Below are 18,881 nucleotides of genomic sequence, written 5' to 3'. Positions count from 1 at the left end.
CACTGATCCCACAGAAATACAAATAACAATCAGAGAATATTATGAACACCTCTATGCACATAAACTAGAAACTCTAGAAGAAATGGATAAATTCCTGCACACATACCCTCCCAAGACTGAACCAGGAAGAAATTGATTCCCTGAAGAGACCAATAATGAGCTCTGAAACTGAATCAATAATAAATAGCCTACCAACCAAAAACACCCAGGACCAGAGAGATTCACAGCTGAAGTATACCAGCTGTACAAAGAAGAGCTGGGACCATTCCTACTGAAACTGCTCCAAAAAATCGAGGAGGACGGACTCCTCCCTAACTCATTCTATGAGGCCAACATCATCTTGATACCAAAATCTGGCAGAGAAACAACATCAACAACAACAACAAAAACAAACTTCAGGCCAATATCTTTGGGGAACATCAATGCAAAAATCCTCAACAAAATATTGACAAACCAAATCCAGTAGCACATCAAAATGCTTATCCACCACAATCAAGTAGGCTTTATCCCTGGGATGCAAGGTTGGTTCAATATATGCAAATCAGTAAATGTGATTCATCACATAAGCAGAACTAAATTAAGAAAAAAAACATATGATTATCTCAATAAATGCCAAAAAGGCTTTTGATAGAATTCAACACCCCTTCATGTTAAAAACTCTCAATAAACTAGGAATTGAATAAACATACCTCAAAACAATAAGAGCCATCTGTGCCTAAAGCACAGCCAACATCATACTAAAGGGGCAAAAGCTGGAAGCATTCCACTTGAAAACCAGCATAAGACAAGAGTGCCCTGTCTCACCACTCCTATTCAACATAATACTGGAAGTCCTGGCCAGAACAATCAGAAAAGAGAAAGAAGTAAAGGGCATGCAAATAGGTAGAGGGGAAGTCAAACTATCCCTATTTGCAAATGACATGATCCTATATCTAGAAAACCCCATCGTCTCAGCCAAAAAAGATAAGCTGATAAAGAACTTCAGCAAAGTCTCAGAATAGAAAATCAATGTATAAAAATCACTAGCACTCCTATATACCACCAGGACTCCAACAGAGTGCCAAATCAGGAAGGCAATCCCATTCACAATTACCACACACAAAAAATGCCTAGGAATACAGCTAAGCAGGGAGATGAAAGATCTATACAAGGAGAACAACAAAATACTGATTAAAAAAAAAATCAGAGCTGAAACAAACAAATGGAAGAAAACTTCCATGCTCATGGATAGGAAAAATCAATGTCATTAAAATGGCCATACTGCCCAAAACAATTTACAGATTCAATGTTATTCCTATTAAACTACCAATGGCATTCTTCACAGAACTAGAAAAAAAAAAAGGCTCAAATAACCAAGGTAATCCTAGACAAAAAGATGAAAACTAGAGGCACTACACTTTCCAACTTCAAACTACGCTAAAGAGTTACAGTAATGAAAACAGCATGGTTCTGGTACAAAAACAAGCACATAGACCAATGGAACAGAATAAAAAGCCCAGATATAAGGCTGTACAGCTACAGCTATCTGATCTTTGACAAATCTGACAAAACAAGCCATAGTGAAAGGACTCCTTATTCAATAAATAATGCTGGGATAACGAGTCATATGCAGAAGACTGAAACTGGACCCCTTCCTTACACCATATACAAAAATTAATTCAAGATGGATTAAAGACTTAAATGTAAAACTCAAAACTACACAATCCCTGGAAGACAACCTAGGCAATACCATTCTAGACACAGGAATGGGCAAATAATTCATGATGAAGATTCCAAAAGCAATTGCAACAAAAGCAAAAACTGACAAATAGGATCTAATCAACCTAAAGTGCATCTGCACAGAAAAGGAAAAAATCAACAGAGTGAACAGACAACCTAGAGAATAGGAGTAAATTTCTGCAGACTATGTATCTGACAAAGGTTTAATATATAGCATCTATAAGGGACTTAAACAAATTTACAAGAAAAAAATAAACTATTAAAAAGTAGGCAAAGGACATGAACAGGCACTCTTCAAAAGATGTACATGTGGCCAACATTCATCTGAGAAAAGCTCATCACTGATTGTTAAAGAAATGCAAATCAAAAGCACCATGAGATATCATCTTATACCAATCAGAATGGATATTACTAAAAAATCAAAAAATGACAGCTGCTGGGAAGATTGCAGACAAAAAAGAACACTCATATACCATTGGTGGGAGTGCAAATAAGTTCAACCATTGTGGAAGACAGTGTAGTGATTCCTTAAAGATCTGAAAAACAGAACTAGCATTTGGCCCAGCAATGTCATTACTGAGTATATATCCAAAGGAATATAAATTGTTTTATCATAAAAACATGTATATGTGTATGTTCATTACAGCACTAGTCACAATAGCAAGACATGGAATCAACCTAAATGTCCATCAATGGCAGACTGACTAAAGAAAATGTGGTACACGTACACCATGAAATACTATGCAGCCATACAAAAGAATGAGATCATGTCCCCTGCAAGAACATGGACTGAGCTGGGAGACATTATCCTTAGCAAACTAATGCAGGAACAGAGAAGTAAAGAACACATATTCTCACTTATCAGTGGGAGCTAAATGATCAGAACACGTGGCCACAGAGAGAGGAACAACACACACTGGGACATATCAGAGGGTAGAACTTGGGAGGAAGGAGAAGATCAGGAAAGATAACTAATGGGTACTAGGATTAATACCTGAGTAATGAAATAATCTGTACAACAAACCCCCATGTTACAAGTTTACCTATATAACAAACCTGCACATGTACCTCTGAACTTAAACAAAAGTTCAATGGCTAATATTTGTCAGAATGAATCATTTCTTTCCTTAAATATGTAGCCTTCCTCTGTCTTTACCCATTTTTAAAAACCCTTTTCTAACCCCATTTCTAGTTCTTTATGTGCAGCATTAAACTCTAGAATTTCAGGGTTATAATGGATAAGGTGTAAGGAAACTAATTGTATTGAGATCCTTGGGGAAGACACATTTTATATGCATAAATGCCTATTGAAAGTATAGACTCACTTTTTGGAATTTTGTTTAGAATATCACATGATTAAAATGCTGTAAGAAAGATGTCATATGAGGGGAAAATAGTTGTAAATTTGGACTGTATGTTATAATTTCCATTCTGAATGTGAATAATTAATTATTAGTAAGGCATTGAATGAAGGTGTTTCACAGTGATAATACCTCTGATTCTAGTTAGAAAAAAAATGGGAGAACTGTTACTGCATTTTTATACCAGCACACTTTCTGAAAAGCAATTAAATTTCTTTGCCACCTCAGTTTTTAGAAAGCAAAAGATTAGAAAATACAGTAAAACTGAATGTAATTTCCAAAAAAACCTGAAAGTCATTGTACTGTGAGATATTTGAAATCGTATCAAAAAGCAGAATTTATGGCCCTATAAATTATGGAAAAGGAAATTGAATTGTGTTTTATTTTTAAAACATAACCACTAAAATGGTGTTTCCATAGTAACAAGGTCAACACCAGTAGCCATTACAGACCTTCGCCTTTTCTGATAGTGGGTTTAAAGATCTTTCTCAAACATCACTTTAAAAGACCTATGGAAAAAAACCGCAGGTTTTCTGATCATTCATCTAAGCCGAAAATGAAGAAAACCACACATGGACTACTGAATTTCTCATGTTTTATGGATTACGAGCATTCATTGCTGTCATATTTTCAGAAAGAAGCCTGCCTGACCAGCTACCATGCCAACTCCTGAACTTGGGATTTGATTAGCCTGATTGTAAATCAGGATGAACAGAAGTTGTTTGCAGTAGTATTCAAACACATAAAAGGTGGCACAGTATTAAAACACTAACATCTAAATATTGAAAGACTTAAGTAAATAATCCTTGTTATTAAATTTCAAAGACTCAGATAAAATATTGTATCACTATTAAAGGAAGGTCAGACAGATACAGGCCACGTTTTGGTGACAACAGACCTAAATAGCTCTTTGGTCATAAAGTCAATTCTTTGAGCCCTATCAGGAAGTGGACTGCCCTTCCTTTCTTCTCTGTATCAAGGTACACTGCCTATATGATAGTCATTTGCCTAGCTTTGTCTTCTTCACTAAACTGTGAACCCTTGAAAGCAGAGATATTTTATTTCTCTATGTATTCATGACAGTATTTCACATGACATTTTGCACATAAAAATACTGAAAAAAATAGTGGAGAATGAATCATGAAAAATGATCACACAACAGTCACTAAAATAACATAAAATCTCTGGTTTAATTTTAGAAACAATGTGTCAGTTAAAAAAAATGTATTCATGATTTTAAACTCTTTAAACCGAGAGGCTCTTTGTTCATAGAATCCCCAACAAGAAAATAATGAATCCAATTGCCTGGCCCCTGGATCAATTCCTTCATAATCTCTATAGATGGGGCCCTGGCATCAGTATTTTCTAATGCTACTCAAATAATTCTTATGTGAAACAAGTGTTGAGAATCATTGCTTTACACTGTTCTCCCATGGTGCAACTGAGGATTAAGTTACTTTCTACTTTAGCTATATTTTCCCTTCATTATTGTTTCATAATACTACATTTACCAAACCTGTAAGACCTTTTATTATAACCTAATTATTTTTTCCCTATAAACCCTTTTTGTAGTAAAACACATCAATTAAAATAGTTTGGTCTTACACAATTAAAACTTTTAGCAAATTATACTTTACTGTATTCTGTTTAATATACTTATTAGCTTTCTGTTACTGTGAATTCAGCTCTGAAAACCAGAGCTGAATATGGTACCATCATAATAGACACTAAATTAATATCAGTGGAATTAAGTATATGTTTTTGTGCATACATGCACAAAATGATATTAATCAGTAGAATTAAGTATATGTTTTATACATACCTTTCCCTAAGTCTGTAATACCTTTACCCTCTCTGTATCTGGAAAAATTGCAATTCATCTTTTAAAACACACAGATCATATTTTTCTTTCTCCAGGACACCTTCCCTGATCGGGATAGATCACTAAGCACCTTCTGCTTTGGCACTGTCTCTGCCTCTCTTTCATGTTTCTGCTTTGCACTTACTACCTGGTACTGTCATTTATTTTTCTTCCTTTTTTTTTTTTTTTTTTTTTTGTGGTGGTGGGGTGTTTAGAATATGCCCTTTCTTCATTGTTGATTGCGAACAATTTGCTAATTCTGGCCTCTCTCTACTCTTTTTCTCTCAGGGCGCAACACAATCACTGGAAACAATAGAAACTCAGTAAGTGTTTACTAAAGTGAAAGAATAAATGGCCATATTGAAATGAAACAGGTGCACTTCAAAACCACTAGTGTAGGTCAGGCACGGTGGCTCACACCCCTTCATCCTAGCACCTTGGGAAGCTGAGACAGGAGGGTTGTTTGAGGCCAGCCTGGGCAACTTAGTGAGACTCCCCATCTCTACAAAAAATAAAATAAAAAATTAGCCAGGTGTGGTGGCATATGCCTGTAGTCCCAGCTATATGTGAGACTGAGGCAGGAGGACTGTTGGAGCCCAGGAGTTCAAGGCTGCAGTGAGCTATGATTTCACCATTGCACTCCAGCCTGGGTGAGGGAATGAGACCCCATCTCTAAAAAAAAGAAAAATAAAAACAAAAAACCCACTAATGCTGTGAATTGAATTGTGTCCCTCCAAATTTATAAAAAGAGACACATGAGATCTTGCTGTCTTTCTTCCACGTGAGGACACAGCAGGAAGACTGCCCTAAATAAGGCAGGAAGATGGCCCTCACAAGAACTCTACCATGCTGGCACCCAGATCTCTAACTTCCAGCCTCCAAAGCTATGAGAAAATACATTACTGTGATTTAACATTACTCTGTTTATGTTTCTTTGTTATGACATTCTGACTTGACCAATACAAATATCAATCAGGATTAAGTTATTTGAGGAAAAAGATTAATATAAGCATTATAGATATTTATGCTTTCTATTTTTCAATCATTTTTTGCTTTTTTGAAAGAAAAGGCTACATCAAATGCACTTAGACTGAATATTTCATAGATATTTCATGCTTTTTCCCCAATAAACTTGAGGCCTTATTTTATTTATTTATTTATTTTGGTATTTTCCTGATAAACTAAGAAGACTATCAATAAAAAATGAATTAATTTTGCAGAGCAACAATTAATTAATGAGAAAACATAAATTACCTTCGCCGCTACATTAACAATTAGGACTCTTCATTAGGTTTCCTTTTATGTTTTTACTTATAGATGCCATTCATTAAAAATCTAGTATTCCTTGCATTGTGCTAGATATTACATCTTAAATTATTTTTTCTTTGTTTTGTTTGGAGAAAACATTTAAGGTACCCTGAACACTCCTTAATATATTATTTATTTATTCAGCTAATATTTATTGTGAATTGTGGAAACCCAATTCAGCATGTAAAGCCAATCTAAGCTGACTTCATTTTAGCATTTTCTTGAGACTGTGACTATAAACTGCCCAGTCCGTATCTGGGGAATCTACTGTATAAGCATAGCATATAAACAGTGTAGTTTACATTGACAGTACACACACTATAAAATTTAACGAATGAGTAACATTTTTAAAATTGCGGGAACCAATACCAATTGGTCAACATTTTACCTGACCAAATAATAACATTAAAAAGAAACAAATAGCACTATCAGTTGTTATCAGTAGTTCACAAATGATGGAGTATTTTAATAATAAAAATAATCAGAAGAGAATAAAGGGTGGTTTTCAGTGTTCACATTTTAATTGATGGATTAAAAACATCCATTATGCCCCTTATTCTCATTTCACTCTAAACTAGTGAAACTTTGTTCCTCTTTTCAACTATTCAAAATTCTTTTCTTTTTCTAATTCTTTGGGCTGGCCATTAAAATAATGGGTAAACCTGGTTTAATTCTATCAGCCTTGTAGGGTCCAAATGAAAAATGCATGTTTACTTACCTGTAATTATTTTATCTCATTTTGTCAAATACTAACCATAAATGATGTTTCTGATACCATAGTTACTGTATATTTCTGCATTTATGCCATATAAATATCTATGTGAAGGCCATAAACCAAAGACTAACAAATGGAACCACAAAACTTACATGTGTGGACCCAATGAAACTGCTCTGGCCATTACAATTCCAAGAATCAGAGTTGTTAAACCTGTAGAGATGAGGGAGACCTGTAAAAGAAAATACGAGGGTATTGCCAGTGTAGGACAGAGATTATTCTATTTAGAATGTTAAGTCTTTCTCATTTTTAATTGGGTAAATTTACACATTGATTTTTCTGCCTAATTCTTAAGTAGGTTATTCTTGCATGTTGGTGTTGACAATGTCAAGCTGGTAACTTCTTATCAGATCATAGTCTTGATTCCCCACACCCACCCCAAGTAGGTGAGCAAGTATTATATATGACTGTCATCACCATGCAATATAGCTTTAAACATTTATGGTGGCTCCTGCATAGAATACAAAACTGGTGATTTTCACTTATGAAAGTAAAAGTGAAATTATGTTTCTTTTTTCTTCAAGTCCTACTTTAGTGTTGACATGTGCTTTTTTTCTATCTATAGTTGCTGCTTCTACTTGTTTTACTTTATTCTCCCCTTCCAACAGCACACACACTCCTCCCCCTCCTTTTTTTCTTTAAGGAGCAGGTACCTCAGCTTTTCCTCACTGCTCTCCAGCTCTACATTTCCTACATGGTTTTGCCCTTTAGTCTGTGTTTCTAGGCCTGTTTTGCGTCTTCCTCTCTGTTCTGTCATTATGTCAACTGGTTAAAATATAAACTGGTCTGTGTGTTTCTGCGTCCTGTGAACTCATTATGCTGGGTTTGTGTTTCTAGTCCTGATTTTTTTTTTTAAATGAATAAGCACATTATGGATCCTTTCTCTGATAAGGAAAAATAAATATAAAACTGCTTGTATTTCATGTGACTCTTATTAACCTTGTTTTCTATGTTGTTAATTTTTAACTAGAAAGAAGTTTCTCTTATGAATTAGCTTATCTTCTGAGTAGCATAGAGATTAAACAACATCCCTAAGGATACACAGCTGGGAAGCGGCAGAGAGGGAACTCAGATACAAGCAGCCTTATTAGGGCTCCTAACCACTCTGCTTTATTCATTGAGAGATTTACTTACATATCTCAATATGATACTTTTAAGGCATATTTAGAGAAAACATGCTCAGGTATTAATAATATGATATAATGTTAATAGCTTTCCTTTTATGAATGCCTCACTGTCTGCTCAGAAGATAACATTTATGTCTACATTGAATATGTGAAATGAAAAATAGTTCAATTATTTTATATATTTCACAAAAAAACATGTTTTGATACCATCTTGTTTGTTCCCAGATGACTGTTAGGGATGGTCAGAATACTTTACAGTATTGTGTCTACCCTCAGCTCTACCTGGAAGGATGGACTTCATAACTGGATACACAATGTCAAACATAACAGTGAAAAGTAAAATTCAGTCAAATGTTGGATTTTTCAAAATAGAATATAAAAATATTATATAAATAACTCTTTGCAAAAATATCTTGTCAGAATGTTTGGCATTGGCATTATGTAGACATAGTACCAATAATATTTCAGATAAAATACAAATATTCCTTAAGAGTAAGTGCAAATGAACATCTGTAGTGAACTGAATAATTATTTATTTGTTTTCATTAGAAGAGTTCAGTATTTCTCTTCAATAATACAAATTATAAATATTGGCTAAATTCTCAAAAATTGACCAATCAACACATTGAAAACTAAATTCCCTAGGTGAAAAATAAGCACAACAGACACTGTAACTTACAAATAAAAATATTTTAAGTCATTAAATATTTAACAAGAAATATTTAATATTTCTTATAAAAAAAGAAAAAAAATTTTAAGCCATTGAAGTGACTCATTGTAACTTCCTAGTTTAACTCTAAATTGTTTAAACGACCTACAAAAAAGATGAAACACTTTTCCAATAAATTAGATTTGCTTTAAATATAGTCATTTATATTTTCTAAATTTAAAATGTGCTGTCTGACATCAGTTAGGGTATCTACCTTAAAAAAGAAAAAGGAAGAATATATTAGTTCATATTCATCAACTATTTATCAGTTCTCACAAACTAATGTTTCAAACACAGTTTACTCTAGCATAACTATAAGTAAACTAGAAGAAACTAAAGATGAATACTGTAATTAAGAACTTTGCCAAGTAGACAATAGATTAATGCAGGTAACAAGGCACATTTCTGTGCCAATTTAACATGTAAAAATTACCTTTCCAAGCTTTGCTATATCTCGGTACAAGGATAAAGGCAGAGTAAAGGTAACTGTGGAAAGCCCAATAATGAAGTGGCGACCAATAAACAAATTTTCAGGATCAACTAAAACATAATAAATATTATTAAATGTTACAGGTATAAGTAACACATTGGTGACACACTGAATAGCCCAGCATTTATTTATAAAATTACTTAAACAAAACATAAATACTACCTCAATGACAATGATTTTCAGTTAATATGCTTCATAAAAACATGTATAAATAAAAATAAATCACGAAAATACAAAAAGTACAAAAAAAATCCTTCAGGATGACTTATACTTCAAATGATGTCGTAGTCTTTCACACTGAAATTATTTTAATAGCCTCCTAACCAGTTTTCATGCTTCTGCTGTCCTCTTGGACTATACTCTTAACCCGAAACTACAGAATTCCTTTTCAAAGATAAAAAACATTATGTCATTAAAACCCTTTAATGACAAAATTCTTCAGGTAGAAAGTAAGCTATAGGGGGACGATACATTTTCTAAGAGTTTTTTTTTTTCTATATCCAAGAATCTTGGACAGTAATACTTTAACAAAATTTTAAAAATCAAGATTTAGTTAAAAAATATTTGATACAGTTCTATACTTTTGTCAAGAAAGAAGTGGTTTCCCCGAGTGGCGGAAGCAGATTATTGGATAGGGCAGAAGTCACAGGGAAGCTGCCGCAACTGGTAGACACTGCAGATTCTTGGCTAAGGTCATGTGTAAATACAAATAGAAAATTTTATATATATATATATATGTATATATATATATATACACACATAGAACTATACACATAAAGAAAATTATATATACATATATATTCCATATACATATATAGAAATTTCCATATACATATATAGAAAATTATACATAATGCATTGTGTATATAATCAAATAGAAATGAAAGTTTTAAGCATAAAATAAAACATACAAGGATTTACGTACTTAAAAAGCTGTGCTAATTAAAACGGTCACTTAAGGAGATATATATCTATTTCAATGAAGACATTATTGTTTACATTTTTAGCTTATATTAAATTTCACTCAGAGATCATGTCATTATATTCTAACAATGTCTTCAGTAGTACCAAGTCATTGTGCATCAGTTTCTGCAAACTCTGAAGTCTACAGAGATCCAGTCTTAAATGAGTGAATGATTGTGGTAAGAAAATAAAAGCTATTATCCTAAAAAATGACACTAATTTTCTTCGATGGCTAATAAACTTACAAGAAAATTTCAAGAAATAAATTTCAAAATGACATAAATGTTTACCACATATGTGTATTTTATATATGGTTAATAGATTATTAGTATTTTCTGTATATATATAGTATATATATATATATATATATATATGGTGTGCATATATGTGTATGTGTATATATTTATACATATATATGCAATGAAATATTTAGTCATGAATAATTGAACTCAGCCATAACTAGTCATTATAAAAGTAAGAATTAAAACTATAAAACAGGAAAATTAATTCCAAAATCCCTGAACTCACTATTTACATATTTGTGGTGAACATAATTTGAACCAAATTATTTGTGTATCTGTTTCTATTTACCCTTTAAACCGTTTGCTTCATTGAGAAGTTGCTAAGGGCTAGATAAATGCTGGCATAGAGTGCTGTATGATCAACAGGTAGGAGCCTAATAACTGAGGTTAAAGGGCGTTGCATAAAGGACATTTTTCACTCATTAGTGATCTAATGATGAGATATATTACCTATACTGATCTAACAAAAATGCACACAAGCATGCATTTTAAATGTTTAAACAACAGTAAAGAAAGGTGAACAATGAAATTTTTGAAAATAAAAATTCTGAAAAAATTTAAAAGCATGTAAACATACTATTTTTTTATACCAACATTTCTTGTTACTTTGACTTATATCAAGAACCAAGGCTTTGGCTACCAGAGAAAAGTATAAGTAATTGCCTACTTGCCAATTTAAGACATTAGTGATGTATTTCAGAAAAAAAAATAAAGCTTTGCCAATAATTTTGTAATACCTACATCTAAATATACTCTGGGATAATATGCCTCACAATATATACAAAGTGACCATTATAAACTGTTATACCTCAAAATGTTGAAAATGCTGAAAGAATAAAGTTGTGTTCTTTGCCATGTGACCTACATTATTAAAAGTCATTTTTGATTATTACGAAATTGAAAACCAGAAAGGGGGTTTCAAGGGACCATTAGTTTTTTTCTACAATGTTTTATTTTTACAAGGATATTATTTATACATTGTTTGTATAATTGCAAATAAAATTACTGATCAAAATGTTTATATCAGGGAAAGGTAAATTAATTATAGTCACTCCAACTGTGCAATAGATACTGTACAGAATACTGAACTTCCATTAATGCATATATATATTTATGTTTTGATATGAGAATATGTTCTTAAAATATTACTAAGAGAAAGAAGTGTGTTATAAAATAAGATATATAATGTTATATTATTCATATGAATATCTGAAATTACATGTATTTTTAAAACTCTGAAAGTGTGCATTAAAAAGGAAAAAGGAAGGAAGGAAGAGGAAAAACAGGAAGGGGGTTGAAAAGATGATTTCCACCTGATTGCTCCAAGAGGAAGAGACTGTTAGTATTTTCTATATTCTCCATTTTACTCATCTGTGTTTTCTAATACTTTTCCAATAAATAGATGCTACTTTTTGAATAGGAAAATACAGTAATAAAATATATTTTTTTGACTGGGCACGGTGGCTCACCCCTGTAATCCCAGCACTTTGGAAGGCCAAGGTAGGCAGATCACCTGAGGTTGGGAGTTCGAGACCAGCCTGAACAACATGGAGAAACCCCATTTCTACTAAAAATACAAAATTAGCCAGGCATGGTGGCGCATGCCTGTAGTCTCAGCTACTTGGGAGGCTGTGACAGGAGAATCTCTTGAATCTGGAGGCTGAGGTTTTGGCGAGCCAAGATTGCGCCATTGCATTCCAGCCTGGGCAACAAGAGCAAATTTCCATGCAAAAAATATATATTGAATTAGTAATTCTCTTTTGAAAAACCTTAACAGGCCAGGTGAGATGGTTCATGCCTATAACACCAACAATTTGGGCAGATCATTTGCACTCAGGAGTTCGAGACAAGCCTGGGCAACAAAGCAAAACCCCATCTCTACAAAACCGGGCGTGATGGTGTGCACCTGTAGTCCCAGCTACTTGGGAGTCTCAGATGGGAGGATTACCTGAGCCTGGGAGGCTGAGATGCAATGAGCTGATTATGCCACTGCACTCTAGCCTGAGCAGCAGAGTGAGACCCCATCTCTAAAAGAAGAAAAAAAAGGAGAGAGAAAGAAAAACCTTGAAAAAATAACAAAAACAAACCCCACAAAAATCCCATGGATCTTATGATTAAAAGACAACCACAGTTTATATGTAAATATATTTCTTTCTTATTTTTTCTTACTTGTGTATGCAAATAGAAAATTATGTAAATTTTCTATTTGCATACACAAGTAAGAAAAAATAAGACATACATTATATTGTACGACTTGTATTATATTCTGCCCATTTTCTCTTAGCATGCTACCCACTCATGTGGTCTCAGCTTATGCATTCATGCTCTGGAATTTGGGGGCTGGCACAGAAGCTACAGACAGTCCAGGGTAACATTAATGATAGCTAACAGTACTGGGTAAGCCTACTGTGTTGTAGGCACTATCTATCTCACCTCTTTTGGTTCGCACAACTATTCTATGAAGCAGATAATATTATGATTCATAATTTAGAGATGAGGAAACTGGAAGTCAGAGAAACCAACTAACCTTCTCAGGGTCATACAGCAGGTGTGTCTGTGATTTGACAGATATGTCTCCATGATCTCAAGTTCCACTAAACCCTGTGTGAGGAATAGCTGTATTTTCTAGCTCTAGGTTTTGTTTCATTTTGTTTTGTATGTCTCTAGAATGAGTGATTCAAGCACTAAGAGGAAAGGTGTTTTTGCGTCAATCTCCTCAACTGTAATGGCAAGTGTAGAGAGTGTCACAGTGAAATGGTGATTATGTAGCTTGGATGAGAAGCTCTTCAAAGCAAAAAGACACATGATCTCTGAATTATTCTAAAAACCATGACACAGTGAAAAGTTGAACAGGGAGTGAAGTTGTAGCGATATGTTGAAAAGGTCTGCTTGAGAATGTTCACACTGATTTTTTTGTAATTACCCTAAACTGGAAATGACAAAAATGTCCCTGACTGGGTGATAGATACACTATTGTACATCCATAAAATAGGATGCTTCTCAGCAATTTGTTAAAAAGAGTCAACTACTGATGCATCTAAAGACACAGCTGAATCTCAAATGCACCGTTCTAAATAAAATAAGCCAGACTCAAAAAAGCAACATATGGTATGATGTCATTTACCTGGCACTCTGAAAAAACAAAACTACAGGGAGAGAAATCTCATCAGAAGGCTGAAAGGAGGAGCTGGAGATTACGGTTTGACTACAAAGGAAAATGGGGAAACTGGAGGGAGTGATGGAATTGTTCTGCATTATTTTTATTATTTTTAGAGACAGAATCTCTATGTGGTTCACACTCCTGGGCTCAAGCAATCCTTCTGCTTTAGTCTCTGGAGTAGCTGGGACTACAGGAACATGCTACTGTGCCTGGCTTGTCATTCTTTATTTTGACTGCAGCTGTAGTTATTTGACTATATTCCTCTGTCAAAACTCACAGAAGATAGGTTTTTAAGATATATTTTTTGAGACAAGGTCTCAGTCTGTTGTCCAACCTGGAGGGCGGTGGCATGATCACAGCTCACTGTAGCCTCCACCTCCTGGCTCAAGTGATCCTCCCACTTCAGCCTCTCAAGTAGCTGGGACTGCAGGTGCATGTACCATGTCCTGCTAATTTTTGTACTTTTTGTAGAGACAAGGTTTCACTATGTTGCCCAAGCTGGTCTTGAACTCCTGAGTGCAAGCAATCCACCCTCCTCTGCCTCCCAAAGTGCTGGGATATTAGACATGAGCCACCACCCCTGACCACAGAATATAGATTTTAAAGGGCTAATTTTACTGTATTTAATTATACCTTAATACAAATAATGGGGGAAATGGTCTTCTTGCTTATTTAAGAAATCATGTAGTTTAAATAGTACATTAAAAAATGTTAGCACAGAGAGCTGGTGATATGAAGCATAAATAATTTAAAATATAAAGTACTCTAATTATATAAATAGTAACAATATTTTTTCAAACAGCTAAATAAGAACTAAATTATGTATAAAAGTAGATCAAAACTTTAAGATCACAATGGATAATGGAAATTGTGAGATACCTAAAGTAATCCAATGATTTCACTTTCAAATTTTTTATTTATAAATTATTATAAATCATGTTAACTATAAATGATTATATAAAATAAATATATTTAAATCCTCAAAATTTTTATTTTGACTTACCTCCTGGGATTCTTTGAAAAACTTTGCTCAAAGTATCTCCAGCTATTATGTTGTAACTTATCATTGCTAAAAACATCATTAAAATAAGAGTCATCAATAAGGCATCACAATATTTTATCCTAAATATTTTGAAAGTGATCAATTATTACTTCCCAAATATTGACATAATCCTACTACTTTCAAATGTATATTATGATTACCAATTTGGACAACTTTAAAGATAATTGGACAACAGATCTATGCTAGAGTATCAATTTGTATTAAAAGAAGAATTTTCTCTTTACAAATTGATTCATCACAGAACACCTTTAAGTAGCAAGTTTTGGTAGTTACTTAAAATGCAATTCATTTTGTTGTTAAAGTTCAGTTTCCAACACCCCCTTTTTAGGAACACATGTACTGAGGAGTAATAATAGAAACTTTTGAAGGTACTAAAATATCCCCTCCATTGAAAAAGTAAGACATTTTTGGGAAATATATCATTAGCCTTCTGTGAAGACATATGGACCTACTGGTTTGAACAATACCTTCTGTAGTACAGATTTTGAAAATAAAGTCCATTTGGCCATTGGTGAACATTAACATTTCATTTTTTAAGAAGTGCTAGCTGGGTGACATTCTCACCATTATGGTATAAACTTTAGCACGTTGGCCTAGTACATGGCTTCCACAAATCCTTAGCTTTTCAAAAAAAAAAAAAAAATTAAGCCTTTTAAGAAATATGTTCTCTTATTCACATTTTATGCTAGATCATTCTACTTTTTTTGTTTTTACCAAATACAGAAAGCAGAAAACATTAATGCTATGAAAATAACCCTCATTTTACTTAAAAGAAATAGTCAGAAAATAAACAAAAAGGACCAGAAAATGAGGAAGAAAATGATTAAAGAAGTAAACATTTAATTCAGAAAAGATTTCAACATCTATAATAATATCCTTAAAGACTATTATCAGTATTTTATTCAGAAATGACTATATGCTTATGCACATCACTGCAATATTTATCTTCACAGTCAACTTACCTATAAAAGGATACAAAAACTGAAGAACAGAGAGGAGGAGATACCCTGGAAACCCGAAGGTTTTGTTGACCAAAGACTGGTAGGTGTCTGTTCCGGAGAGGGCCCCTCCTTTTATCAGTAAAACGAGGGAAAAGTCTGTGGCAAGAATATCAATTAAATAAATGTCATATTACATGAAATACAAATATTTTCCATGTTTTAACTTAATTACCATGGGGAAAAAGGGAAATTCTAAAGAAGCATTTAATTTAGTGCTACAGTACTGGCAGAGCAAAGCTAACTTTCTTTTCATAAAACATTACCTTTTATGAAACTAATGTTTCCAGTTACATATTTTTCAATTAAGATGCAAATATATACTTAACATACCCATGCAAAGAACAGGACAGTAGAGAAAACAGACTAGAGTCAAAGTGCCAGCATTTCATTTTACTTTCTTGATGAAATCAACACAGCAACTGTTACCAGGTGAGGCTCAAATGTCAAGAAATAGGGTAATCAAATATTTCATAGGTATTCAATATGCGAAGACAGAGAATGAAAGGTGTGGTAGCATTTAGAAAATAATAGATTTAGGAGCATTTGTTTTATAATCAAATAAAATTAGTAACTTTATTTTATAGTTATGGTTAAGAAAGAGACATTCTATGAAATTTTGCTGTTGAAATTTACATTTTTGACTAGGCATGGTGGCTCAAACCTGTAATCCCAGAACTTTGGGAGGCTGAGGAGGGCAGCTCACGAGATCAGGAGATCGATACCATCTGGGCCAACATGGTGAAATCCCATCTCTACTAAAAATACAAAAATTAGCCAGGTGTGGCGGTGCATGCCTGTAGTCCCAGCTAGCTGGGAGGCTGAGGTAAAAGAATCACTTGAACCCGGGAGGTGGAGGCTGCAGTGAGCTGAGCTCGCACCACTGCACTCCAGCCTGGGTAACACAGCAAGACTCTGTTTCGAAAAAAAAAGAAATTTACATTTTTAGAAACTTCCATTCCAATTTTAGAATTGAAGTTAAAGATAAACATATACAGAAATTATGTAACAAAAAGTCAGTCTTCCTTATTGTTTCCATTTAACTCAATGCTTTTTACAGAAAGACATTGCAGTTGTATTTGGTACACAGCTACGCACAAGGTGAGATACTTGTTCTCTTTTCCCTCTTTCTCATTTTTATCTACTGAGTAATAAGCAAATGCATTAAAATGCAAGCTATTGCAATATGGTTTCCCCAATCCCTCCCATGTCCGTGAAACAAGATCATCAATAATTTTCAAGTGAATAAATGCAATTGTTGTCTCCTAAACCTTAGCCTTACTTGCTCTTTCAGATAACTGTTTTTTGCTGTTATTTACCATTGCTTTTTTTCTCAACCATTCTCCTTTGGCGTTTGTGACATCCCTTTCTTGTGGGTTTCTTTCTACTTTTTTTTGTCACTTATACTCAAATTGTACAAGTTTTTATTTATTTATTTTATTTAAAATTTTTTTTTTACTCTGTGCAACCCCCGGATTCTTGGAGTTTTTTTTTTTTCTCACCTTTTTTTTTTTTTTTTGAGATGGAGTCTTGCTCTGTCACCCAGACTGGAGTGCAGTGGCGTGATCCCAGCTCACTGCAACCTGTGCCTCCCAGGTTCAAGCAATTCTCCTGACTCAGCCTCCTGAGTAGCTGGGATTACAGGCATGTGCCACCACGTCCGGCTAATTTTTGTATTTTTAGCAGAGATGCAGTTTTGCCATGTTGACCAGGCTGATCTTAGACTCCTGATCTCAGGTGATCTGCCAGCCTAGGCCTCCCAAACTGCTGGGATTACAGGCGTGAGCCACTGCGCCCAGTCTCTTCTCACCCTTCAAGATGTACTAGTGTGATCTCACTTATGCTGTTGTTGCAATTTTCATTTAGATGTTAGTAACCTCTAAATTTGTGTTTCCAGCTCAGACTACTTTCAAAAGTTCAGATTTCTACAACCAGCTGCCTAATAAATATTTTGCCTTGAAAATCTCATAGGCAGCTTAATTTTAAAATATATACATTCGAATTTGGTTATTGGTTCTGGAACTTGATTCTCCATCCACATTTCTCCAATCTGTGATTAGTTTCCACAGAAACTTGAGAATTTCCCCAGACTTACATTATTGCTCATTAAATTATTTCATTACTTTCTATATTCCTGTGGTTACCAAGTCTATTAACTATTGCATCAGAAATATTAAAATGTAGCCCGTAATTTGTAATCTCTACTTGTCTTATGGTAGAGCTTTGGCCTTTGTAATTTCTTCTCTGGAGTACTGCAATAACCCCCTGCTAGTTCTTTTATCCACCAATCTTGCCCCTCACCAAGACACCTTTGATTTCCCTTCCCTGCCAAGACATTCTGAACATTCTCCCTCCACCAAGTGGATCTGGCCATAGAGGACCATAAATCTAATTGTGTCTTCTGCTTAAAATATCTCAGGGAGACCCACTAATGCCTTTGTGTAAAAATTATTCATTAGCTGTGTGAACTTTGGGTGAAAGATTTGACTTTCCTGAGCTCATCTGTAAAGTAAGGCAATATGGCACCCTTGAAGAGCAGTGTGAGGTTTTGGTGTTTAAATGTTCACCACAATGACTACAGTGTTATAGAGGCTGAGTGAGAACTTAAGCTGTTTCTACTTATTTTTGAAAAGCTGCATGTGGTGGTGGGAAAAGTAATATATTTGGAGTCAGACAATAGTGATAACAACCACAAACTACTAGCAAGTGCTTAACACAAGGCTCTTCTGCAAGGTAGGTCTTTTTCCAAATACTATTCTTTTAAAGTCTTCACAACAACCAGGGGTAGGCGCTATTATCATGCTCATTTAACAGATGAGAAAAGTGAGGCACATAAGGTTAAGTAAATTGATCTCTATAGAGGTAGTAAAAGAAGAATCAGGACTTAGGCCTTAGTAGTCTGGCCTCAGACTCCATGCGCTTAATTAAAATCCCAGTTCTGTTGCCAGTAACTTCAGACCTTGGCTAAGTCATTTTAATGTATTGAAATCTCGATTTTCTCCTCCAAAAAAGTAAAACATGAACACCTACCTCAGAAAGATTTCA

The 18,881-nt window shown here is 34.1% G+C and overlaps 1 protein-coding gene across 9 annotated transcripts in view; it reads right to left on the bottom strand.

Annotated features, from left to right (window-relative positions):
* Positions 1 to 18,881, bottom strand: part of SLC38A11 (solute carrier family 38 member 11) — a 59,730-nt gene that overhangs the window by 33,394 nt on the left and 7,455 nt on the right. For 5 of the 9 annotated variants that reach the window (XR_004744612.3, XM_078327524.1, XM_008998787.5 and 2 more), the window contains exons 4-7: positions 15,801 to 15,935; positions 14,779 to 14,844; positions 9,294 to 9,400; positions 7,117 to 7,196 (exon numbers count right to left, since the gene is read on the bottom strand). Coding sequence is in view for 8 of the 9 variants with exons in the window: in XM_078327524.1 (XP_078183650.1) it covers positions 7,117 to 7,196; positions 9,294 to 9,400; positions 14,779 to 14,844; positions 15,801 to 15,935 (388 nt within the window). In the remaining variant the exon portion in view is untranslated. Of the gene's footprint in view, positions 1 to 7,116; positions 7,197 to 9,293; positions 9,401 to 14,778; positions 14,845 to 15,800; positions 15,936 to 16,500; positions 16,752 to 18,881 lie in introns of those variants that run through there. The other 4 variants (XM_078327521.1, XM_078327520.1, XM_078327522.1 and 1 more) reach the window with 4 other exon arrangements.

The sequence above is a fragment of the Callithrix jacchus genome, chromosome 6 (genome assembly GCF_049354715.1).
Source record: "Callithrix jacchus isolate 240 chromosome 6, calJac240_pri, whole genome shotgun sequence".
Lineage (NCBI taxonomy): Eukaryota > Metazoa > Chordata > Mammalia > Primates > Cebidae > Callithrix > Callithrix jacchus.
The sequence above is the reverse complement of the archived record's forward strand: the minus strand, read 5'-3'. Positions and strand labels throughout refer to the sequence as shown.